Source organism: Perca fluviatilis, chromosome 3 (assembly GCF_010015445.1).
Source record: "Perca fluviatilis chromosome 3, GENO_Pfluv_1.0, whole genome shotgun sequence".
In the NCBI taxonomy this organism is placed as follows: Eukaryota; Metazoa; Chordata; class Actinopteri; order Perciformes; family Percidae; genus Perca; species Perca fluviatilis.
The window spans coordinates 3620796-3646564 of record NC_053114.1 but is presented as its reverse complement, the minus strand read 5'-3'; the positions used below and the strand labels follow the sequence as shown (position 1 = coordinate 3646564).

Here is a 25769-nt window from a genome sequence, read left to right as displayed (position 1 = left end):
ATGCCCTGCTATGCTCTGCTGTCCCCTGCTACGTCCTGTAACACCCTGCAGTGCCCTGCTATGCCATGAACTACTACAACTACTATTTCTAGTCACTGTTCCATTATCTTTATTGTGAATGTTATTGCCACCGTCAGACACCGCCTACCAAGAGCCTGGGTCTGTCCCAGGTTTCTTCCTAAAAAGAGTTTTTCCTCACCACTGAATGCTTGCTCTTGGGGGAATTACTAGAATTGTTGGGTCCTTGTATATTATAGAGTGTGGTCTAGACCTACTCTATCTGTAAACTGTCTTGAAATAACTCTTGTTATGATTTGATACTATAAATAAAATTGAACTGAATTGAATGTGTGACGTCACCCATTGGTTTGTGGAGATCTGCTATGAGTCATCGAGTTTGCCGTTACGGGCGCAGCCATCCTGGTTTAGGATGTGACAATTTTAGACGAGAGGGAGGAGTGAGGGAGGGGCTGCTTATACTCTAAGTTACGTTACACACTTTCACTGGCAATCACATCATAGCCACGCCCTAAAACAACCCCTGATTTATTGACGATTTTAAAATCAACGAGACCATAATTCAAAAAATGATCATTCTGTGTTGCAGAAGACTAGCGATTAGAAAACTAGCGATTGAGACCATAAACTCATTATAAAAATGTTTACTGAGGTAATAAATCAAGTGAGAAGCGGGTCACTTTCTCATAGACTTCTACAGAAACCGACCTCCTTTTGCAACCGCACGTGTCGCCCCCTGCTGGAATTCAGATAGAATGCAGCTTTAAGGCACTTCCGCACTTGCAGCACTTCGCCGAACCGGATGCATTTTCCATTAATATTATACAGTCCACTACTTTATTGCTGCTTCTGTCAGGAGAAAGCCACACTGAATGAGGCAAGCTGGAGACAGTTGAAATCATATATTTGAGCTTCTATTTGACTCATACACCTAAAACTTAAACAGCCATAAAGGCAAGCGGCAAACTGCATTCGGACAGAAGGTTGAACGTGGGAGGCGCCTGGCAGCATATACACTTTTGGTCTGGTTGTGTTCTGTTCTAACCGTAGAAAAAGTTTTTTTTCTTCCTCCTTCCTTCCTTCCAGTTACAGTCCCACTATCTTTGATTGATAGCTTTTATTTCCTCTCCACCATCCCTCTTTTACCCCACCATCACTGTTTTGTTCCGCTATCCCTGCCTCTCTCCACCCTTAGTAGTGTTAAATAAGGTTTAAAAGCTCTGACCCCCCGCTGATGATCCCTGGCAATCAGCAATTGAACCCTTTGACTGTTTTGCTTGCTTTGTACTCCAATTATTTACAGACTGATAACCTAGTCACAACATGACTTAGCAGTGACTACCATTGTACATTTCAGAATAAGTTGTCTGTGCTACTAGATCTAGTCCAGTTCTAACAGAAAAACATTACTTGGGTTGGTGTTTTGCCAATTTGTCCACATGTTTTCAACACAATAAATATCTGTATATGAAAAGATAGATCTGTGTCAGTGTTCCAGGCATATATAGTAAGAACCATCTTAATGGGACAGGCGCAAGCGCCTCGGTCCTAGCCGCATCACTGTCATGACAATAATGACGTTAAATCAAACCCTCTTGTGTAATATTGCTTAGTTGTATCAAATGGGTTCAAACTTGTTCTTTTGTGTGTGTATAAAAACAAAAAGTAGGTAAACTATGCTTTACCCTCCACTTGATCCCTGCCTTAAATCCCACTGTGTACAGGGACCCCGCCATCTTATCCTATCCCTTCAATAATTATCCCTCATCCCTGAGACTGAGCAATACATTGACTGTTTTTGTCCCTTTTCCCCTTACAATCTATCTTCCAGTAATCCTCCGTTTCATCTGGTCCCGACTCCGGACTCTGGGGTGCTGTCAACAGTCCTCTGGCCTAGTTCTCAGAGCACCACCAGTCCACCCAGTCTGCCCAGCACTCCATTGAGAGCTCCACTCCACCACTCACTACAGAGGATGAGAAGCTTACTGTCTCCTCTCGCTCTTTTGTTCCCTTTGTTTCCCCCACAGCAAGACAGAAAAACAGAGGAAATCCAGCAATGAAGGCAGAGGGAGAGAGAGGACGGGTGGAGGCAGGCAGAGAGGGACGTGAGGATTAGCTCGATTTTTTTTGTTGTATAATCGAGCCAATTCACACGTTAAAAGAAAACACAAGAACCAAACAAAAGGGGCTAATTTCACAGTGCTTCATATGCATAATCGACTGGCTGGGAGTTTTCAATAAAGAGGATCAAACTAATTTTTATCAAAGTTGGGGATGGATGTATATCCCACAGAGAAAAATACTATATTATCTATCTCAATGTCTCCCAGAAAGAATGGTGCCATCTTTTGTCTGCTCTGTAGTCAACCGCACCATTACAGTGATTCAGATACATTTACTGTACATAGGAAGAGCTTACAGCCATCCTTTCAAATACTCAAAGGAATTGAATACTGCCGTGTTAAACTTGGCCTGTATACACTCCCACTTTGCTTATACTATATCTGACTTTTTCCAACTTGGTCTTGTCTAAGTAATTCATTCTTCGTACAGGGCTACCAGACGATGATAATTTGCTGTTAAACTCAAAGACAACAATCCTGTTATCATGAACCTGGGTTTGCTTTAGTTTCCTGTTTTATTTTGTAAAGCTACTTCTCATGTGTCCATGTCTGGCTTGACTTCCTGCCTTGTGTTTTCCCACCTTTGGGACTGCCTGATGTGTTTCACCTGTTCCTCATCAGCCCCCCCAGTCATCAAATATGTGACACATATGTGGTTACATAACACCTTGTTTTGTATTACATGATTAGAATTTTAGCAGAGTTGGCCCATCTCTGCTATTGATCACTTTGGGAAACTGTCCCCCTACCAACAGTCAACACTGGTTTCTTCCAACAAGTCCTCCAAACCATACGATACGGTAAATAAATAAATTATGCCCCTAGCACTAGCAGGTAATACGACCCACAGGATCGTTTTCCATACTTTCCATACATAAACCAGAGAATGTAACGATTGCAGATCTAAACAATATTTAACGTTTTCAAACATTCACAGTTTGGTTAGATTTAGGCACAAAAACTACTTAGTTATGTTTAGAAAAAAGATTGTGGTTTGGGTTAAAATTACGTTAGGCCTTTTTCACCCTGGCTACATGGCGTGAGCGTGGCGTTTCTGTTGCGTGTCAGTTGTGCGGCGGCTGCGTGGCGTTTTTTGTCTTTTCACACCAGAAACGTGTGACACGGCGCTGCTGCTGCTAGCCTTGTCTGTACACATGTATGTTTCCCATTGATAAAATGAAATAATAGCGTGCTATTCAACCCTATATACTGATTTGATTACAGAAAAGACAACGTTGGCAGTATTGACGGCAAAATAGGCTACAGAATATTTCGTTCTGTATTGACAGGTGCAATATTTAAAAATATAAGAATAATAAGAGAATAATTTTTTTAAATTACATTTATATCTGCATTTATGTCAAAACCTAGAGACTTTCAAACATCAAAATGTCATTTATTAAATGTATTTGTGTCAAAATGACATATAAACATCTTTTTGTATTCTATTTTGCCTGGAAACGCTTCCAACACGCTTGCTTGTCGCGTGAAAAATAGGCGTCGGTTCTATTTCTAGCATGCACGCGTTTGCTGAGACGTGCGTGTCACGCAGGCAGTGTGAAAGCTCCAACCTGGTAACATGGGAGCCGAAATAAATATCAGTATCAATATCAATTTGATATCGGAGTATAACTTAATCTTACTTGAAAAAAGCATTATGCATTATGTAATATAAGCGGAGTCATGATTTCCTCCACCATGCTGAGTAAAACTCTTAATCGTCACATCGGCTGGCACTTTGTTTCAAAGGGGAAAGGATCAGCATGCAGATGAGGAGACAGAGGCTGCCTCGCTGCATAATTAATGAAATGCAGCAGCTAATTCCAATCTAAACCTAATGATGAGGGGGAAAAGAAAACCATCTGTGTGTTGTTGTGTCTCTGCACAGCAAGGCCAGAGATCCTAGATGCCCTATCAGTGAAACATCTGCCCAATGGGATGTCAGGATCATGTTATCAGCTAAACAGTACTTATGAATGTCATGTAATATGGCAGAATGGGTAGCCATGAATGTACACATTTAATTTGTTGCTACGTGTCATGCTACTGTATCACAGCAGGAATGAAAGATGAAAGATGAGAAGGAAAGGATACCAGCATTTTTTTCAGACACAGCTACAACCATTTGGATTTTGACCCATCCAAACTGAACTGTGACAGAATATTGGTTTATGGGAAAGCGGACTCCAGAAATTTAGCTTCCGTGAGTTTGCAACTTTGCAAAAAGGTCAAAGTCAAAGCAGCAGAGGCTGAGATAACCTCATTTTGGTCCCTTGTATATGTTAAGCTCCAAAACACTGGATACTACACTTCCCATAATGCTGCCTGCATGGTAAACTATCCATGCCTTCAATTGCAACACAGACTTTAGAAAGCTTCCAGTGGCACAGACAACATCATACAATTAAACATTACGCCGTTTTTACAACCTGAGTAGTGCTAACCATTAGAGTTTGGCCAGTGTAAAAATGTTTAAACCAGTTTGATATTAAGTCAAACAACTGACCGTACCAGTATACCACATTTTACCATTAGGTGGTAGAGTGGTCGTCTACCAATCAGAAGGTTGGTGGTGCGGTGAATTCTTTTTTCCTGCAGTGTTTACTCATTGCGTTGTCTCTTTCAGTGGCATAGGCACAGTTTCAGTTTTGTCATGTCTCGTCTTGTCACCCCAAAAAGCACACAAACTTTCTAGTAAACAAACACAACGTGCGCCGTTCTCGCCTCGCACCTCTACTGAAATTTGATACCCTTTATGGCGCCTTTCTCAGCTCAGAGTCAACAATAAATTGCGTTTAGCCTGTCAGACAATAGCAGCATTGTTAATGTTGCTGATTACCAGTGTTGGGCAACTCGGAAAGTGTAGTGAGCTAAGCTACCAGTTACTTTACATTAAATGAAGCTTCACCACACTAAAGCTGACATTACCTCCCAAAGAAATGTAACAAGCTACAGCAACATGACAAAAGTAGTCACGAAGCTATTGTTTTATGCATCAATGTACACCAATTTCACGTCCGTTAACGGCGGTGGCATCAGTGATACTCAACAGTTTTATTTCATGCTGCAGCAGAAAGCTCCGCTGCGCTTGAGCTTCACAAATGCTTGAGGACTCTGTATCTGCAGATATCGGGATCACGGGGCCAAAAAAACAGCTAATTGGGACATCCCTAAAACATACCTGCAAACTAGTCGCTTTTCAGCGGAAATCGCCGTTTTGAATGGGAAAATGTCATCCACGTGAATCGTGTGGATCTGAAGAGTTTTTATTTTGGGGGGGGGGGGGTCCACACAAGATTCAGAAAACATTCAGAAAACCAACAACGCAACACTGAGAAATGTACTGTAGTTAAACTAGTAATGCCTCTGTAGCGCCTTACTGCCCAACACTGCTTATCACTAATGTGACGCCTTCGTCGGCACAGGTTACTGATGTAGCCTAACGTTAGGCTATTTAATTGGCTAGAACACGTCATAAGGACGAATGCCGGTTCAGCCCGTTGCATGAAAGCACACCGGCTTAAGCTCGTACACCCTGTCGGCAAACAGGGAAACTGATACTGATGTGGCGTTCCCCTTTCAGCTCTATGAAGCTTTCAGGCCAACGCTGTGTTTTATACATAAATGTAACTATTCAGTCATGAATCATGTAATGTAGAGAGAGATTTACACACTGGACAGACAGCACACTGATAAAAGACAAGACCGAGGTGGGGCCATCTACATTACCTGTCATTGGACGGTATGTTCACAAGCAGGCATCAATCATCCAGGCTTTTATAGGTATAAAGATGTCACTTAGCTTTTCTTTCCTCTCCTTTGTTGAGCTGAAAGTCATTATTATCTGCACTGCTCCAATCGTGTGAAAGGGCTGTTGATGCATGCTGAAGGTGCGTCCATCAGATCTCTTAGTGTAAGTGACGGCGACTGTTACTGTGACCCTCAGCACTCAGAGAGATATGTATGCAGAGATAAGGAGCAGAGGAACTTGACTTTGATGGCTAAGCCTGATGAAAGTGAGACTGAGTGTGCCCTAAAAACACTGAGAAAATTTGATTCAAGTTAAAGACAGATGAGGAAGTGCATCATTATATGAGCCTAATTTAGTAACAGTTGCAACGATGTGTGGCTTTAAAGGAGTTATTGTTACTGTTGACCTCCAGAATTAGTCTGTGTTGTGGAAAAAAGGAAAGGATAAAAATCGGACATTGAAGCTGAACTTGCTAATATTGGTATATAACCAATGGATCAAATGTGCAATGCGTATGTGGTCGATCGCAGTGACTAACCTAGACAACTGTCGAGACTGACTTTGTGGAGCAGTTTGGCATCTTTCAGCCTATCGTTTGGCTTAACTGTTTTGGCTCACCTCTTTTAGTTAAGCTAATGGCTAGCTGGTAAACATAGTACAGCATTTAGCTGTTAGGTGGAGATCAAAACTGAGCAAAAGGGAGAGTGAATATTGGACTTACATTCATCTTATGGCCAGAAACAGGCTCTATATCTGCTGAATGAGGAACTAGGTTAGCCATAACAACAAGAAGTTAAGATATTATCTAGTTGGTGCGGTTTGAGGTCGGTCGGAAAACGAACCGCTGTTGGATTGAAAGAGTACCGAGACCACCTCATTACGGAGGTCTCGCTACGCTTGTTTGGTCCACTTTTGGTGCGCACCCGAAAATACATTGCTGCATTCACACCTGTCCAAACCAAGGGGGAAAATAAACTCTAGAGAGATTCAACCAAACTAAATGGTGCAGGTGTGAAAGCCCCCTATGACTATGGCACGACATCACAGCTTATATTTATTTTATTACATAAACACATAAGTCAACAACCTAAAACAACATTTTGATAAGGTTTTGTTAAGCATTGTGACCAAGATATGTACTGATTGGGATATTTTCCACTCGAAAAATAAACTTGTCATTGAGTCATGGCTCTCTGGTGGGCAAACTATTTGAAAACAGCAAGTTTTTTTAAAAATCACAAACATTTGTTTGGCCTCAAACATTTATCAAACATATACATACCTATACATCTGCAATGTGCTTTTGGCCAATGTATCAGCCTTGCTTATCAGTATGGCTATAATTTAGACAAACATATCTTTCTGCTGTCTGTTTCCAGATGATGATTTCATAAAAACGTACTGTTGCATAATGTCATCATTTTGTTGGGTTGTCCTTGGCCACCGGTCAATATTACGGAGGATGTTGTAATGTAAAGCTATATACACACATGACAGGAAGCAAGGCAGGGCTGCATAGCACTACAGTATGTTGTGAGCTGAAGAGGCTGTCAGTGCTGATGGAGAGGAGGGGGCGGAGATTCTTTATGGATGAATGCAGATGCTGCATTGTAATTTTTCTTCTCTGAATTCCTCTACAGCTGTACCATTCTATTCGCTTCTGCAGCTTGTGACATTAAAGACGAAACAATCATTGAATTCCATATACTGACACATTAGCTCTCACTCAGTCTGAAGTCTGATGCCACAGTCATGCAAGCCCCCCCCCCCACACACACACACATGTAAGCACATACAGAGTTAAATCCAACAGATCTCTCCAACATTAATATGAGATATATAGAGCATGAAGAGAACTTTCTGTTCATCCAGTAGTTTCTTTTTGAAATGAACAAGGGAATATGGATTTGCCACATTCATTGTTATTCTGTGTCTCTGGCCTGTTCATAATGATCAGTGGGTTTTACAGTGAACAGCTGAGTGTGATGAGAAGGCTTTGACAGGCCTGACAAAGGGTTCAGTGAGAGAGGGTGTCTTGGCTGGCTCCCAGCAGCCTCCACGCTCCCATGGCCAGACCTCGCCATTCATCTCCAGCGGCCCTAACGAGCCCCGGGGCCTAACGACCGCAGAGATTTTAACGAGTTCTAACGAGGGAGATGCTCCTGGGATTCGGCTGCCACCTTTTACTCATGACACTCAACTGAATGTTTTGACATGGTTGTTTTTGCAAAGAAAAAAACGTTTCAATGTCATCTGAATCACTTTAAAACAAAACCATGCATGTTAATGAGGTAATTTCCCCTAAGCTGCAAGACACACCAAACCTGCCATCAAATCACTTTTTCTTTTGTCACTCTTAAAATGTATCAGCTCCGCTACAAACTAGATTCCTTCTTGACCTTGCCTTATGCCTTTTTTTAATCAAACTTTTGCCTTCAAAATGTATTTCCTGAAGAAATTCTTGAGATACAAGCATGTCAGAGTCGAAATATCCCAAAACTGTAGCATTCATGGTAGCGAAAAGTCTGACCAAAATCAATAAATTCCAATGGATGTTGCTGTGATAAGTAAAGCAAATGTTTGCATTAAGTAAACTTCTGGTTAAATTTGACTATTAAATTTGTGCGGCTGTCCATTGCAAACTGTCGTAGACATATCACATACCACAAAGGTTTATATAACCCTGCTTAGCTAGAGGAATGTTACAAACCGCTCTACAAAAGAGCCATGGTTTGCATGGAAGACAGTTTAACATGTCACAATAAAAAATGAATGACGTCTGAATTCTATTTTGCTGCTTTGGTTTCTGGTGTTGTGCATGCACCCTCACTGTCACAACAGTGATATATTCATTCTGCAGAATGGCGAGCGCCGCTGGTAAAATTTCAAACAATCATTAATATCCTCTCGTGTTTCTCCGAGTGCAGGGACGGCCAAAATACATTGGCACAGTCGCAGTGGACACGTCTGCCACAGCTTGCCTTCGGCAGAGCGCGTCCGTTATATCAACTGACACCTTTTCCTAGCATACAGCGAGCAAGTGTACTGTGGCAGATGGAACGCAAACATTTTTTTCACATAATATGAGTGATTGCGCACTGCGAATGATATATACTGTACGATGTGATATTAAGCCAACACTGCTCTTTTTCAGTCAACTACAATCCGTGAACATTGCCTTTCACTGCTGTGTGTTCTTCTGAAACTCAGCTAGGTAGGCACTTTACCATTGTTCTGCTAGTAAGCAGCTAACATTTGTCTTTTGTCAGCCTTGTTTCTATATTGACCAACTGCCACTTTGCTCGTTTGAAAGCCATGATGTCTCCTTTTTATCATGGGCGGACCAAATTCTCTGGGCGGGCAAAGCAGAGAAAGGGGAGGTAACCTTGCTCCTTATGACCTCATAAGATTCCAGATCGGCCCATCTGAGCTTTCATTTTCTCAAAGGCAGAGCAGGATACCCAGGGCTCGGTTTACACCTATCACCATTTCTAGCCACTGGGGGACCATAGGCAGGCTGGGGGAACTCATATTAATGTTAAAAAACCTCACGAAGTGAAATTTTCATGCCAATGGCACCTTTAAGAAACACTCAAACAATAAACGATAATCGCTCATTTGTGTTGTGTCCAGTTAGGAAGAGGTGTAAAAGCTGCTACACTGACCAAGAAAGCTGCACTAACCCGCGCAGGCATCATGCTGCATACTTGGAATAGACGAGAGACAGCTGAAATGCAGCTAAGGTTGTGACCGTTTGTGACCGCCACCTGCCCGGTATGAAGGACACATGCTGACGGTGCTTTAGATAAATGCTGCGCAGCGGATGAAATGTATGCCGATGTGCAGAGAGCGGTTCATGTGGATTTCAAAGTAGCCTAACTGATAAATATTCTAAAGTTGCTTTAAATTATTTAAGTGGTAGAATGGGCCCTCACCCTGCCCCAAAGCAGTGAACCTAGTAGAAATACTGCACACTTTTGTGGCTTACTGGGCAAAACATTCTCACTCTCAGCGCGTCGAAAAGCGACGCTTGGTCAGGTGCCTTTGGCGTTTGTTTCTGATGCAAAAAGTCTCCTTTGGCGTCTAGCCTTTTGCCGTTAAATTTAGACGCACTTGGTCAAGACTTTTAGCGTCCCTTTTTGACGCTCTGGGTTTAACTGACATGCGGCACAAGAAAGGGACAGTTAGGTTTAGGAAGAGATGGTGGGTGGGGTTACAAAATGTACGTTTCAGTGACAAGCGGCACAAGAACGGGACATGAACCCCGGTCTGCTGGGTGAAAGTCCTGTGTTGTTTGACCCATCCACCGCCCCAACCAACCTCCTTATGCAGACTTTTAGTCTTTCATACTACTCACTGTCGTCATCGCTCTTAATTCTCTATCATCTTACAGCGCCGCCGTCGAGCTGCTCCTCTGCCCGGTGCGTCCCGGACAGATGCTAAAGGGTGATGTTTGGGTTGGTATAAGACGTTGAGAGCCACTGACCAAGAGTCAGTGTTTTAGAAGTTGGGAATGAGCATGGGTTGTACTGGGACACTTGAATAAAACGGCGTCATGGTCAGTGTTATTAGCAACACCTGTACTCTTCCTATTATGACAATTCAAAATGTCTGCTGTGAAATAGGGCTACTGGTCTAATGGAACTAAGGCTACAATAACATACAGTAGCCACGGCGTTGAGAGAGCAGTCTCTGTCTTTTTCCTCCTTCTATCCATTGACACGCAACACAGGCCTGTTTTACGACAGCGCTGTGTTGGGAAGTCCCCTGGACCACACAGACACAAACACACCACAGATTGGACTAATGATAAGCTTCCACAGAGCATCTTCAGTTCTGCAGCATGGCCCAGAGTCATAGGACATAATTGTCACAGGTTTTTAAAAGGCTGGACAACAATGGGCCGACTCTGTGAGAATACTGACCAGTTTACTTCCACTTCTCCTGGTTTGTTGATGTTGTTGCTTTTCCAGCTTACCACTTTAATGAGGAGGCAGACAGGCCTCAGACACTGTGGCCACTGAACCCAAGTAGTGATGGGATTTTGAAAAACAATTACTAAATGAAGGCTTCCAATGCACTATACAGTGATTGAGTGTTGTTTTCTACATGCTTTTTTGATACCTTAAATGTAAATTACTTCATTTTGTCATACTCTGAGGGCATCATGATTCAGGATTTCTCTGTTAAGACAAAATGTGACCTTTATGGCCTGAATGCCAGGTACAGTACTACTGTCCTACCCTGGAAATCCAGAGTTGTCGCGAGAGCACAATTTGAATTTGCTCAGCTAGTCACTCTGGCATTGAGTAATGATGCTCATTAACTATGCCCTTGTAGCCGAGCTGCACCAATCACATCGGTGTATCTGATATAGGCGGGCCAGAGGCGAGCTAAACAGATGACGATAGCTTAATCTACCAGTTAGTTCCGCTGGTAGCTAAGCGTATGGGGCTCTGGCTACGTTAGCCCGTGTATTGTTGTGATTGGTTGTAGTGTTATCCAATTGAGTGCAGTGAGATTTTCAAATGCATGCTTGGTGCCGCCCCTCGAGTTGGGCCATTTTCATTACTCAATGCCAGACCCTTAATCTTTCGGATTTGGGTCTGGATTTCCAGGCTACTGCTGTCCAGCCAATGTATAGAAATGCCAGATATAACAATCCAAGAGAGAGACCTTTAGATGGCAAGGCAATAAAGAGGTGAATTGATTAGTTGATTAATCAATGTCGATTGACAGAGAATTAATTGGCAATCGTTTTCATAATCAATTAGTTGCATCATATTTTAAAATGCCAAAACAATATCTGGCTATGAATATTTGCTGGATGTTTTGAACCTTCTATGATACTCAACTTTGGACCGATTTTGTAGACCAGTTTACAAAATAAATTAATTGATGAAATAATAGTCAAGGTTGAGAGAATCTGCTAGGAAAAAGGAGAAGATTCTCCACCAACACAAAGTGGTGGAGGCACACCTGAAGCGCAAACTATATTTTACCATTTTACATTTTAATCAGACTGTAGGCATTGACCAAAATGCCAACTGCACGTATGAACACATCTGCCTGCAGACACCTGAAGCAGTAAAAACAGAACCACATGCACATCTATTGGAGAATATCCAGCCCTAAACAAAGCTTAAACGAAGTTCCCTGCCAGTGGGGTTTCTGATTTGAATGTACAATGTATGTAAGTGAACTTTTTAGAAAATGTTTATTGGCATTTTACCTTTATTAGAGAGCTAGTTGAAATAGACATGAAATGATGGGAGAGAGGGGTATGACATTCAACAAAGGTCCCCTGCTAGAATCGAAGCAGGGACATCCCAGGCATATAAAAGTCTTCCACCAGGACAACCCAGCACCAACGTTTAAATGGCAGTATTTGTTTTTTTTTATCTTTTATTCTGTTCAATTCCTTTTTAGAAATGAGTTAGAATTGAGTTAGAATTTGTCGTATACAGTAATTGTAAGCCAACAATTAGCGTGAGTCATACCTCAGGGAAGTCATCTACATGAAAGCACTAGGGCTGGGTATCATTCAAAAATATTTCATAATGGTTCCTAAACAATACTTTTTTGATACCAATTTTATAAAACAAAAAGTAATTACAACATTACGCAAAACTTTCTATTTATTTTTCAGCTCCTACTACGTGAGCCCCTGCTCTGTGTAACGTAGAGTTTTTCCTGCATGTCTCTACGACGTGTAACATTAGACAGCCAATCAGCAGCATTATTAGACTGAAACTAATGAGATTTACTCCTTAGGTATTGAAATTGGGTATTGAATGCTGCCTAAAAAGTCATGAATTCGGTACCCAGCCCTAGAAAGCACTGCTACAAGACTGTAGGGACACTAACCCACGACTACACACATGGCGGTGTGAAGCATGGTCATGGCCAAAGAATATAAGCAACACGTGGCTGGCCAACACAAGCCACAGTCTCTTCCCGGTTCCCACCGTTACTGAGCTGAGGACTTCACTCTGAGGAGGCATCTCTGCGACCTCACGACCGAAGAAAAAAAGTCTCAAGGCTCTTATGGCTGACATGTGTTTATGGAATTATTGACATCCTTATATAACTATATCCCATAGTTATAATGAATACAACAAATAATGTCTCCTTATTAAGTGTGTACACCAATCAAATTCAAATGGATCAATTTACACTTATATGAAATGAATAGCATAACTTAGCACCACTTAGCATAATGATAGCACAACTATTCTGCATACCTCTAATATAGGCTACAATATGTAGGAAAAGATATACTGTCTGTAAGAATACAGGTGTAGACACGCTTACAATATCTAGTAGAGGCACTGTGCACATGCATGTAGTATCCTAAAAGCCTTTAAATGCAGTGCCAGCTGTAGTTTAACTACATATAATCAGTATAATATAACATGTGTTTCAGATTTTGACTCATACTGCGTGTATCAATGTATGCCTGTATGTGAGTATATACTGTATAAGTGGGATTTTTTTGGAAAATAAGTGGTTACCTACATACCTGCAATATAACAGATTTGTTTGTGTACTGGATTTTTAAGGTCAATACTAATGATGTTGTTCACAACACATCCTCATACCTAAGCGACAGAAAACTTCAAAGACTCTACTATTTACTGCCACAGGATTGTGGTTTAATAATGTACAGTAGTCTATATCGACAATGTTTCACTTCTGGGAGGTTCAGGTCCAGAGGTTTTTCAGGTAAAATTCTGCCGGATGTCCCTTACCTTCCTCTTAAGTTGTGTTGGCATTCTAAACACCAGTGGATTTGTGAGGACTATGGTTAACTGCTCTCAGATCTCTGCAGGGTAAATCCAGACAGCTAGCTAGACTATCTGTCCAATCTGTGTTTTCTGCTGCACGACTAAAACAATTTTTGAACGTACACATGTTCCACCAAAACAAGTTCCTTCCGTAGGCTATTTTGCAGAGGCACCGTGGCTGCGTACGGGACTTAGCACCGCCCAAGACGATTGCAACTTGTTTAAAGAAATGCCAATAAACCAGAGCACGTTTATAATTCCAAAACTACAGTTGACTTTTGGTTTCACATAAAGCCTGGTTTCCTGAGTGAAAGTCCTGTTTGTTTGACCCATCCACCACCCTAACCTGCCCTTGCTTCACTGCCTCATTTGCTCTTGCGATAATTACTACAGCCACGAGACGTCACTGCCTAACAAGAAACGTAATTGTAATTGTGGGTTGTACAATCGACCCATACGATCGTTTCTGGTTGAGGACGGGCTGGATGTTCGATATATGTAAATTTAAAAAAAATAAGTAAATTGTTTACTTCTAATTGTTTAAAACGTTAACACCTAACATAAACATGTAACATGCAAAAGCATAGCATATTTTATGTGATTCTATTAACCACATCCTTTTTTTATATTTTACACAGCATTTTAGGACTAAGCACAAATGCATGAGCTAAAAACTAACAAGGTGAAAAAGGCCTTTTAAAACCTTTCTATATATTCAAATCATATTCTTCTTCATTCCATCCTACTGCGACTGTCAACAAAATATTCCATATACCCAGTAACCACTGGTCCATATAGCCAGCTGACCGTGAACTGACCTCTGTGTCTCATCATATTACCCCTCTGTAACCTGTGTGTGTGTGTGTGTGTAATTCACTAGAAAGTTGCGAGACATAGCCTCCAGGGATAAACATTGGCAGTCAACAACATAATGCACGCACACCAACACACATAATTTACTGAATGAGCATATGGGAAGGTCTGATACTGTACGTATATTTAAATACCAAACACCCTAATCATTAAACCCAGAAGGAACAATCACAACCACTAAACTGCAACAATTATCTTATGACTGTTTTCTCATCATGAGCTTCTTGGCAGCTCCCACTGTTCACAATTATTCATTTACAGTTATCAGGTCTATATATATAGCACAAAAGAGACCAAGGCCAATTTACATATATCATGCACGCACAGATCATACACATGAAGCAGACAGAGAAGAGTGACTGGTTGCTTTTGGTGGAGGATCTGCTGAGGAGAGAAAGAGGAAGGGAGGACCCGGGGAGGAGCAGGAGGAGGAAGAGGAAGGTGATGGGTAAAGAGGAAAGAGGAAGAAAAAGTGCTTTCTAAACAGCATAGATTTACTCTGCTGACATTGGCAGACAGCAGCATTTAGCTTGGCTCTGGTTGTGAACATGACCATGACATGATGCCTAAATCCACCAAGTATAGTCTCAGGTCTAGTAGTAAGTAAAGATGTAACCAAATACTCGGGATGGCAGGATGGCATTCTGGCTGCAGAGGTTGTCCACAAACTCAGGGCAAAGGTTAGCCTGGCTCCGCCCTCCTACGTACTTCCGCTCAATTTTCATTTCCCTTCAGTACTCAGTCTTGGGTTTTCTCCGACCAAACATTTGGCGGTACAATCAGGGAACAGAGGGAGTGGCTGAGAACGATGACGTTAGGACGTGCGCGAAAAAGATGCGAGCAAAGCCATTCGGTCCGTTGTGGCAGCAACGCTGCAGAATATCCAGAAGTTAAAGCCCGAGCAAGAACAATATTTGCTGAGTCGTGTTGGTGGCCATGATGTTGTGGCCCTCCTCCCCACGGGGTTTGGGAAAAGTTAGATTTTCCAGCTCGCTCCGTTAGTGGTGAAGGAGTTGGCTAAGGCTAACGCTAGCGATGCTAATGCTAAATATAAGCCAATAGTTGTCGATCTCCCCTCTTGTTGCACATGCGCATGACATAAGTCACAACCAAATGTTAGCAATTGGTTATGGCAGATCCAGAGTGGCTCTGGGCAGATCCGATAGTTTTAAACTTCAACAGAGTACCCGCCTTCAAGGAAGTTAGCACTTGTCAATGGAGAGTGGCCAGACTCTCTGTACTAATGAAATGGACCAGGTATGACAAGGTATGACTCCAACCAAAATGTGTATGGTATCATTGAGTTAGATAGGTCACTTCTAAATGCTGCCAGGATGTTGCACTAGCAACAGCAACACTATCAAAAAAGGGTTTTGATGAGTATATTGATAATTCCTGCTGGGATGTGTCTTTTGTGTCTTCAGAGGGATCTGCGCAAAATCTCACAAATTGCCTAAAGTGATGTCACTTGAGTCATTAAAGGTGCCCTGCCATACAAAACCGTTTTTACTTGCATTTTTTTTAAATACGTTATGTCCATATGTGTTTGTGTTATGTGGTGAATGTGAAAATGAACTGCTACCTCCTCTGTCAGCTCTAGCCACTGGAAAGAAATAAGCAGAGAAATCAGGCCAATTACAAAAGCTGGTCAGTCTGACATCATATTGCCTGAGCTCATTACTATTCATTAGCTCGCCCAGTTGGGCTGGGTAAAGGATTCTGACAGCCAGGCTCTCATTGGCTAGCTGTTAGCCAATCAGACTCAAACAGCTTAGCTTGTTGAATATTAATGAGAACTGGCAGAAATCGAGCTCAGTCTTTCTGCAGGCTTTCTATACCACGCTAGAATGGCTTAAAACAAGGTAACCTAGGCATTTTTTCCACCAAAAAAGTTACAGAGTCCATGGTAGAACTTCAGACATTACCACAAAGTAATGAAATATGTGTGGCAGGGCACCTTCAATAGTTGGGCCGAAAGACTACAAATTTGAACATGAAAAAGATCTGGGGGTGTGGAGTTAGAAGGTTTATCATCTCATCCCATCAATACTCTCCTCATTTCTGCTTTAGTGGCTCAAGACTTCATTAGCCAATACACAAAAAAAAAAATTTTTTTTTTTTTTTACCTTTTAAAAAAAAAAAAAAAACTTTTTTTTTTTTTTTTTTTTTTTTTTAAAAACCACCCCTTTTTAATTTTCCCTTAAAAAAAAAAAAAAATTTTTTTTTTTTTTTTTTTTTTTTTTTTTTTAAAAAAAAAAAAAAAAAAAAAAAAATTATTTATTTTTTTTAATTTATTTATTTAATAAACAAAATTTTTTTTTTTTTTTTTTTTATTTTTTTATCTCAATATATTATTTTTAAATTTATATTTTTTTTTAATTTTAAATTTAAAAAAAAAAACAATTTTTATTTTCTTCCTCCACACCCACACAAACAAATTCTCCCCCCCGCTTCTCCCCTTTTTTTTTTTTTTCTCCCCCCTTTCCTCCCCCCCTCCCTTCCTCTCTTTTTTTTTTTCTTTTCCCACCATTTTTTTTTTTTTAAAAAAAAATTAAAAAAAAAAAAAAAAATAAAAAAAAAATTTAAAAAAAAAAAAAAATTTTTAAAAAAAAAAAAAAAAAATATTTAATAAAAAAAATTAAATAAAAAAATAAATAAATAAAATAATATTATATTTATTATTATTTTTTTTTTTTTTTTTTTTATATATAAAATTATAATAAAAAAAAAAAATAAAATTTATAAAAAAAAAAAAAAAATAATAAAATTTTTTTTTTTTTATTTTTTTTTTTTTTTTTTTATTTTTTTTTTTTTTAATATAATATTATATTATAATATTTTTTTTTTTTATTTTTTTATAAATTATTTTAATTTTATAATATTTAAATTTAAATTTTTTTTTTAAAAAATTTTTTTTTTTTTTTTTTATTATTTTTAATTATTTTAAAATAATTATTTTAATTATTATTTTATTATTTTTTATTTTTTTTTATAATAAATTAATATATAATATTTTAAATTTTAAAAAAAATATAAAATATATAAAAAAAAATATTTATTAATTAATTAAAAAAAAAAAATTTTTATTTAAAAATAAAATTATTTTAAAAAAAAAATTAATATAAAAAAAATTTATACTAGCATTATTTGAACAGAAACATTATTAGTTGGCTGAACTATTGGTTTGCAAGTTGCTGTGGGAGTTTGAGTTGGCCGTCAAAACAAAAACTAGTGCAATGTATGTTGTTCAGAAATATTGTATATCAGACAACATTTTCGTTTTACCGTGTTGTTGTTTTTGTTGGGGTCTCTTAATGATGTTCTTGACTTTGCCTTCACAGCTAAGAGGACCAAATCTACTTTGACCAGGAAGTGCAAGTAATCTAATAAAAAACAAGATAATACAAGCAACTGTGCAGCCAGTAAAACTAGTCAAGGCAAGCCATTTGATAAATTTAGAATGTTTAGAAAGTATATAAAAATAGTACATAATGCAGATTAAAATTTCCCAAATCGAAAATGACTTCTTGAAATCTTGCTGTTTTGTCCGACCAAATATTCAGTTAACTTTCATACATGACAAAGAACAGCAGCAAATGATCCCATGTGAACAGCTGGACCCAGAGAATGTTGCAAGCAAATGACTAATCAAATTGATTAATTGATTATCAAAATAGTTGCCAATACATGTTCTGTCAATTGACTTATCAGTTAATCACTTGTTCCAACTGTATTTACTTTGCTTCCAAAGCATGTCAATTCCTAGCTTACTACTAAATATCAACATTGCACTAATTTGCACTTAATTTACATTGAAATGAAACTTATTTTAATAAATCTTGCAACTATATGGAAACTCAAACTATGACCTGCAGTCACATGACAAATGTGTCATTGGTATACATCAACCAATCAATTCCACATGCCCTGCATTCCTTTTGTGGCCTTTTGAGTGTACGTATTGCATTTGAACATGGATCATGTGGAACAGTTGGGGTACAAACCGCACATTTTAATGTGTCATTGCCCAAGTCTTGCATCCACTTAATAACCAAGGCTGTCAAAACCAGCCTGTTTCCAAGAACCAATGATGAAAAACTATTAATCCATTTGTTCCATCTGACAAATGGCTTCTTCTTTGTTGAGCTATAAACATTGATTAAAGCCACATTGTTTCCTGTTGAGTCAAAGTAAGTTTGAGGGCTGATGACTCAATGTTCACGTCATCACATCCACTCACTGATGTTCATTCAGTGCCTCCTTGGGGATTCAGGAATTTAGACCAGGCAGTAGTGTTTCTGGCCCAGGTTGTAGTGACCCATATATACCGTATCAGAGTGAGCTGAATAGCATAAACAAGAGAACCATTAGAAACCATATGAATAATAGATTTAAAAAACAGAGACAGTGTAAGAGAAGCAGGGAGATGCCTTTAAAGTGGTATTCCTTGAACATTGATTACCCAATTTTATTCTGCATTGTGTGTGTTTGTGTTTGAGCATCAGAGCCTGAGAGAGCAAGATAAGTACAAGATATATATATAAAGACTAAAGGGTGACATCAGAATTAAAGCTTTGGTGATATTGTTCTCATTGTGTTTGTCTGTGAAATGTATTAAAATGAGCAGACGTATTTTAAAAAGGCCTTGCCATAACTATGCTAATTCTGGGAAAGTGTCAGCTGCTTTCTTTAAATTGACAATTCCTTTCTTACCCCTAGACTCCACCATGCATGTCTGCGTTGCTTGTGATTCCACCAGCCGCGACGCAGCGCGTTGTTATGCGGGGAAATTACGTGTTATTCTTTTTATTTCTGTATTTTTTTAATGTGCTATGTTCTAAATACAGATTTGTGATTGTATTCTTTCACTTTATACAAAAATGAGCCTTGACCCAATTATGTTACTGTACAATAATCTTTGGCTCAGTTTTACACCATGCTGCTCTGTAGATAAGGGGGCAATTCAGCCATGTCTCCATGCAGAACACTACTACTGCTAACACCATTACCGTAGAGTATGGGGTAATTTGACAAAAAGCAACTGAGTTGTAACTTCCTGTCCCAATAGACATTTTTCACGGCAGACGTGTTGACATGTCATAGTAGGAAAGGCACAGGTGTATTCAAAACCATTACTGATGGCTGCATTCCACCTAGCAGAGGCTCTGGTATTGTGCATGCTGACTCACCGAAATAGCTTACTGGGACACTTGATGGAATTGAGCCATCGATAAGGTGATAAATTTTAGCTGTGCTTTTCCTACTATGACGAGTCAAAATGTCTGCTGTGAAAAAGGTCCATAGAAACATGTTAAAAAAAAAACTTTGACATCTCGCTGTACTGCAATACCTCTCACTTTACACCTACGCCCTGTACTCTAAGGAGCAGTACAGATGTGTCATACAGTAGGTGCTGATGTTGCTATGCAACCAATTTGAATGGTTTTAGCAGGATGAGCATTAATACAAGTCTGTTATCATCTCAAAGTGGATGTATTTGGCAGAATAATGATTTCCCATTAGTTGGAACCCTTGAAACGGCCTTGATTTATGGTCTGCATGGTTGGTGCATCCCATTATACAGCTCTCAGAATCTGCTCCAAAGTACAGATGAATGCCCTGCGTAGCTAGAACTGCTACTGTCCTATCGCAGGACAAGCAATGCTAAATAGGTTCACCGCTGCCATGTCTGCAGTCCAGGCATTGTGGACAATAAGCGTGACCCCCATGCTACAGAGCCTGTCAATCCTTTAGACTTTATTTAGACATTTTAATTTGTTGTTATGCCCAAATAAATGATACAGTCTAACAAAAATTTTTTATTGGGGTACATTATGGGAAATGTAGGATCCATTGTTTTTTTGGAGCTCGACCCGCACTAGGGACTAAGAGGTAGTCTGCTGCTTCAGTTTTGACTATTCTTTTTAGAAAATCTTGCTCTAGTCAGTCGTTACACTTTATAGTAAATCACTGGAATACCGCTATAAATTGCCCACATTAAATCTATTTTTTATTCAGTCATTTTACCATACACTTGTGTAATGTAAAATGCTGAATTAAGTTGAACTGAATTGAAATGAGTCTTTATATTTCTTTCTATATTTACTATTGCAAACGATCTTTGAAACAAGCATCATGTGTTGGATGAGTATCGATCCAGGAACATACTTGTGTATCACTTTCTCCTCCTCCCCACGTCTCACTGCACAACACGAAGCCAATAATCTCTTCTTACGGCACATGACCTCTACCATTTGGGGTCATAATGCAGATGGCAATACAGTGAGCAGAGTTTGGAAGAGAACAGGCTTATCTTTGATATTCAGAATGAGTGAGACAAAGAGAGAGAGGGAAGACAGGGGATGACAGGCAGACAGCAGAGCTGCATGGGCGTCTGACAGGCAGACATATTGACGGAGACTGTATCGTGAACCATTTGATGGACGCTTTCATCCAGAGCATCGTACAGCAGCAGCAGCACGAGTGGACCAGTGCATTTAGCATGGGTGTGTACTGAGCCACTAAAGCCTGGCAGTATGCTGTTAGTGCCATGCTGGAGCCATCAAGCTGCAGAACCACTGACAGACTGACTGACTGACAGATCGATCATACATACAGACAGACAGACAGGCAGACAGTAAGGGAGGCAGGCAGACAGACAGTCAGGGAGGCAGGCAGAATGACAGACAGATGGACAGACAGACAGACAGACAGGCAGGCAGACAGGGAGACAGACAGACAGGGAGACAGACAGGCAGACAGGCAGACAGGGAGGCTGGGTGACTGACGGCTGCACGGCTTCTCACGCCTTCATGTGCTCCTGCCTGATCAGCCTGACAGAAAATCAATGACGCTGCACTCTCATGGAGACGCACAGTAACCAGTGGAACACGCAGAGAGAACGACACAGCGAGGCTGAACATGCGCTGGTCACGTCTGTATCTTGATCTCGTACAGCGGCTTGAGGAAAAACAAGACGACGGTCATTGTGATGGTGATGATGAAGCATCTCAAGTAAATACCCAGCCAGCAGCTCCACATGCGTAAGGCCTATGTGACGGAATGTGTCCAAGCTGTAGCCATAACCGACTGTACAATGTCTTGGGTCTGTTATTGGACACATATCTAAAGGCCTCTCTAATGTGCCAATTTGCTCCACGAACATATCGAGATGAATGGAGTGCCAGGTTCATTTAGGCACAGGACACGCGGAGCTTGTATAGGAGCCCCAGCGCTCTTATGCAGGCTATTCAAACACAACCCACATTTTGTGGTATCATGTGGGGCGGGGGATTGCCAGACGCATTGAGAAACCCTTGTGAAACTGTTTTGTGAGTGGGCCACTGCTGATTTTGCAGGGACAAGAGGTGAGCATCACGCTAAGCATGTCCGATAACGGATGCATTGACGTTTGCATGCGCAGCCAATATTCTAGGGACGGAGGAGAGGAGGAGGAGGAGGAGGGCCGGTGGTTTCGCACCAACAACCCAGCGGGCAGCCGCATCACTCTCAGTATAATGGTGCCAGCCCTCCGTCTTAATAATAAATACAATCCAAACCAGCATCAGTTTATCAGTAGAGGTGCGTGTTCAGGTATTAGAAACCGAGACACCAGCTCCATTATGATTAGGCTGAATGATTATTCTCATGGAGGAATCACATGTGTTTAACCACGATCACAGATCTAGCGAAACGTAAAAAAGCAAGCTTTTATTTACCTTCATGTCGTTGACAATCGCCTGGAACAGACCCCCGAGGGCCCCGCATTCCTTCTCCACAGTCTCCATGTTTGCCAAATCCACCATTCACCGGAATTTACGAAAGCGCGCACCAACTGCGCGCTACCAACACTCAGCAGGAAAAAAAAAATGCGAAAAATGTATTTCCACAAAAGCACTCCTGGGCTCTCCGGTTTCTCCTTTAAACCGGGAGACCGACAATAACGGAGGGATGCAGTAAGAACAGCAGGAGGGGGGTGAAAAAAAGAAAAGATGCGAGTGAGAAACGGCTAGCGCTGCGGTCTCTTCCGAGCGAACGGAAGATGGGTTGTGAGAGAGGAAAGATGGTCTCTCTCTCTCTCTCTCTCTCTCTCTCTCTCTCTCTCTCTCTCTCTCTCCCCCCCGGCTCTGGGTCAGTCAGGCGGTGAGACGCTCAGATCATGGTACCGGGACAACCGCTCATCTTGGCGCAGCCAGCGCTACGCGGAGTCGGTGGGGACGCATGTGAACCGGAGCGATGGATCGCCGTGTATGTGTGTGTCAGGGTCTGTGTCTGTGCACGCATGTGCGCGTATGTAAAGGCAGGTTGTGATTGGCGCAGAGGTGGTGGGCTCAGCGGTGCGGGGAGAGCAGCCAGTAATACGATCCATGGAACTGCAAAGGAGTCCAAAAAAAGGAGGCTGGACAACTCTGGACGGCCTGTCACATGGACACGCACACACATACAAGCACACTCACACACGCACGCACACACCCACACACAGAAATACACGCACACAGACGCACACACACACACACACACACACACAAATACACACACACACCGTAGATCACCAGAAAAAGATTGAGCAGGGGTTACATGTCAAATAGATTTAGTTAGCAAAAGAGTGTGTGCATGTGTGTAGGAATGTGTCCTGATGACCCTAATTAATCCCTTTGTTTTAAATATCACCTTCATAAACTTTCAGTGACCTATAAGAAATTTTATGTGAGACCTATTAAAGGATTTTTATTTTTTTATGTGGTGGTATTATTTTCATATTAGGCACTTCTATTTAGCTTATCAATATGGAAAATGAGTTTGAACGTATCCATCTGGATGGCAGTTAGTTAAAATGCAACATAGCAAACTGAAGAGTTGCATTTCTGGTGTTGGTGAGGTGAGAACTTCACTAATCTCATTCTACGTAGAGTAAATGTAACTCTGGTTTGACGGAAATCTGTCCGACTCAACTCCCTGCATAACTTTTGAACCATGTTGGTATGAAATACCAAGTTTCTCTTCACTCTCTTTGTAGCCTCTTGTCTCTTGGTAACTATTTCCAATATACAGTTTTTTTTATATATTGTTTAAATAGTCTTTACACCCTGACAGCAATAAATAACTTACGGGCTCTGAAAAAGGAGCGAAATAGAGCCATCACCTGTAGCTGCTGTAATCCTGAGAAAACGCCCACCAATCACTGCCTCGCGGTCCTCTTGGAAACAACCAATTAAAATGCCTCCTTGCCCCCCTGCCCCCACTGTACCCTTCCCATGTACGAGCCTGAGCTCAATGCGCGTCGTCTCCGCGTTGCTAACGGTAGACGTGTTTGTTTGAAGCACAACAAATATTACCGTCCCCCTTTGCAACTCTCAAGGCTTCTGCGTCAACTCCACGCCGTAGCTACGCCGTCGTGACCCTTTCGGAGTTCGCATCGCGGTGCATTTCACCGCCATAACGCTAGGGGGCTGTAACCAGAAAATAAGTCTGAGGTTATTTGCGAGGTGTCTGCCAGCCAGTTTATGTTATGTCAGCAAGCAAACTTTAGCACAACTCCCCACCAAGTACTGCCTGCTGGGGAAGTGCTAATTTCAAAACGTAACTGACATATAGACCCTTTACAAACGGTTAACCCCGTCATTGTAACCAAAACATGTCTGAGTTTATTTGCAAAGCCTATGTCAGTGAACTAGCATGTTGTTACCCCCCCCCCACAGTAGGCTGCTTGAAACACAGACTATCAACACACAGGACCACCAGTTGACCAATCACAGTCCTTGCGGTCTGCGTCGCCTCGACGCAAAGTTACACATTTCTGGAGGTGCACGTCGAGCTACGGCTCGCAGGGGTACGCCGTCGATTCGACGCAGAAGCATAAAACAGCCTTTAGGGTCAGTTCTTTCTTGTTAGACAGCTAATTAGCTCATGCCGGCTTTTTCACGATTTCCTGTCTCATTGTGAGAAGAAAGCTAACTACCCTCAAATTGCCTCTGATGCAAACAGGGTTCTAGCAGAAGTTGTGTTCGGGGGACTGCAGAATGCTGAAGTTCCACAGAGTAAATTCAACAGACAAGATGTGTCTAACATGACAGAGTTGTGTCACATCACCCGCGATGTACTCCACTGAAAGTAAGCAGGAAGCAGTGAGCTGAAACTCGCTATGAAGCGCTGAAAAGCAGAGGCGAGCTGCAGGCTCAGCTGGTTCTCCGTAGGTTCGTCAGTATGATAACACATGTCACATTATCATTTGAGAAAATCTGCATGTCTATGCTGTGACAAATTAAGGCGGTTACACACCAACCAGACCAGACAGCCAACCATCGGCAGAAAAGCCAGTCGGACTGATCAGTCTCCCCGTGTTGGTCCAAAAAGTGCCTCGGAACACACCGAAGAGACGAGACGTAATACGTCTCCATAACAGCAGGCGGCGCTAATCTGTATTGTTGCCCAAAAAAATGAAAACCGGCAGCTGATTGGACGAACGCGTCATGTGGGGTCTGGTTTCTCTGGAAATTCAAAGCCAGACTGTCATGGCGGCCGTTCAGAATACGATCTCACTAAAATAGTTCACCGAAACATGTTTCTGAAAACATTTGAAGAGAGAAACAGGCCGTGCAGTTCCTGAATCTGTCTTCATTTCAGCTCAACAAAGGTCAGTTTAGAAGATTTTCGTCAGATTTTGAGAGTCTAGTCACGCTCATTCCGCTCGCTCATTTCATTTCGTCAGGTCGGCCAAAATGAACGCCGAGGGCCCCTCGGACGGACGACTGCACGGGACACACGGAACAGACTCGAGTCACCGACCTCGCCAGACTGTCAGACGGCCGATTATCGGGTTAGCGTGTCAGCGCCTTTAAAGTTTTGAAGATTATGTATGTGCTGCACGTGTTGTAAAGCAAAAATAACATTCTCTTTCTTTTACCATACTGATTTTGCCATGAAGAGTTTTGTGGATGACCCTGCAACTTTTTTATTAAGATGACTGCGGTCATAAGTTATATAATAACCTGTGCTAATATCACCATGCCTGTGGTGTAGAAAGTTATGTAATTCTGTGTAAAAGCCACAACTGCAAACATGTTTCCCAAGGCGATTCTAGTGTCCTTCCTCCTGAACAAAGCTCCTGCTTTAAACATCATAGTTAGGTCATATTTGGTTTGGTTGAAACTATGATAAAATAGTGAAGAATAGGAAATACACAGTTGTGCATAAATCTGGAGTAAAAGAGCAGATATT

At 41.1% G+C, this 25769-nt stretch overlaps 1 protein-coding gene across 6 annotated transcripts in view; it reads right to left on the bottom strand.

The window, feature by feature from the left end:
* The window catches only part of mtss1lb (MTSS I-BAR domain containing 2b), a 100510-nt gene extending 77579 nt beyond the window's left edge, over positions 1 to 22931 (bottom strand). For all 6 annotated transcript variants that reach the window (XM_039794595.1, XM_039794599.1, XM_039794597.1 and 3 more), the window contains exon 1: positions 22271 to 22931. In XM_039794595.1, coding sequence (XP_039650529.1) covers positions 22271 to 22357 — 87 coding nt within the window. In that variant the 5' untranslated portion in view covers positions 22358 to 22931. The remainder of the gene's footprint in view (positions 1 to 22270) is intronic.
* Between the last annotated feature and the right edge of the window lie 2838 nt (positions 22932 to 25769).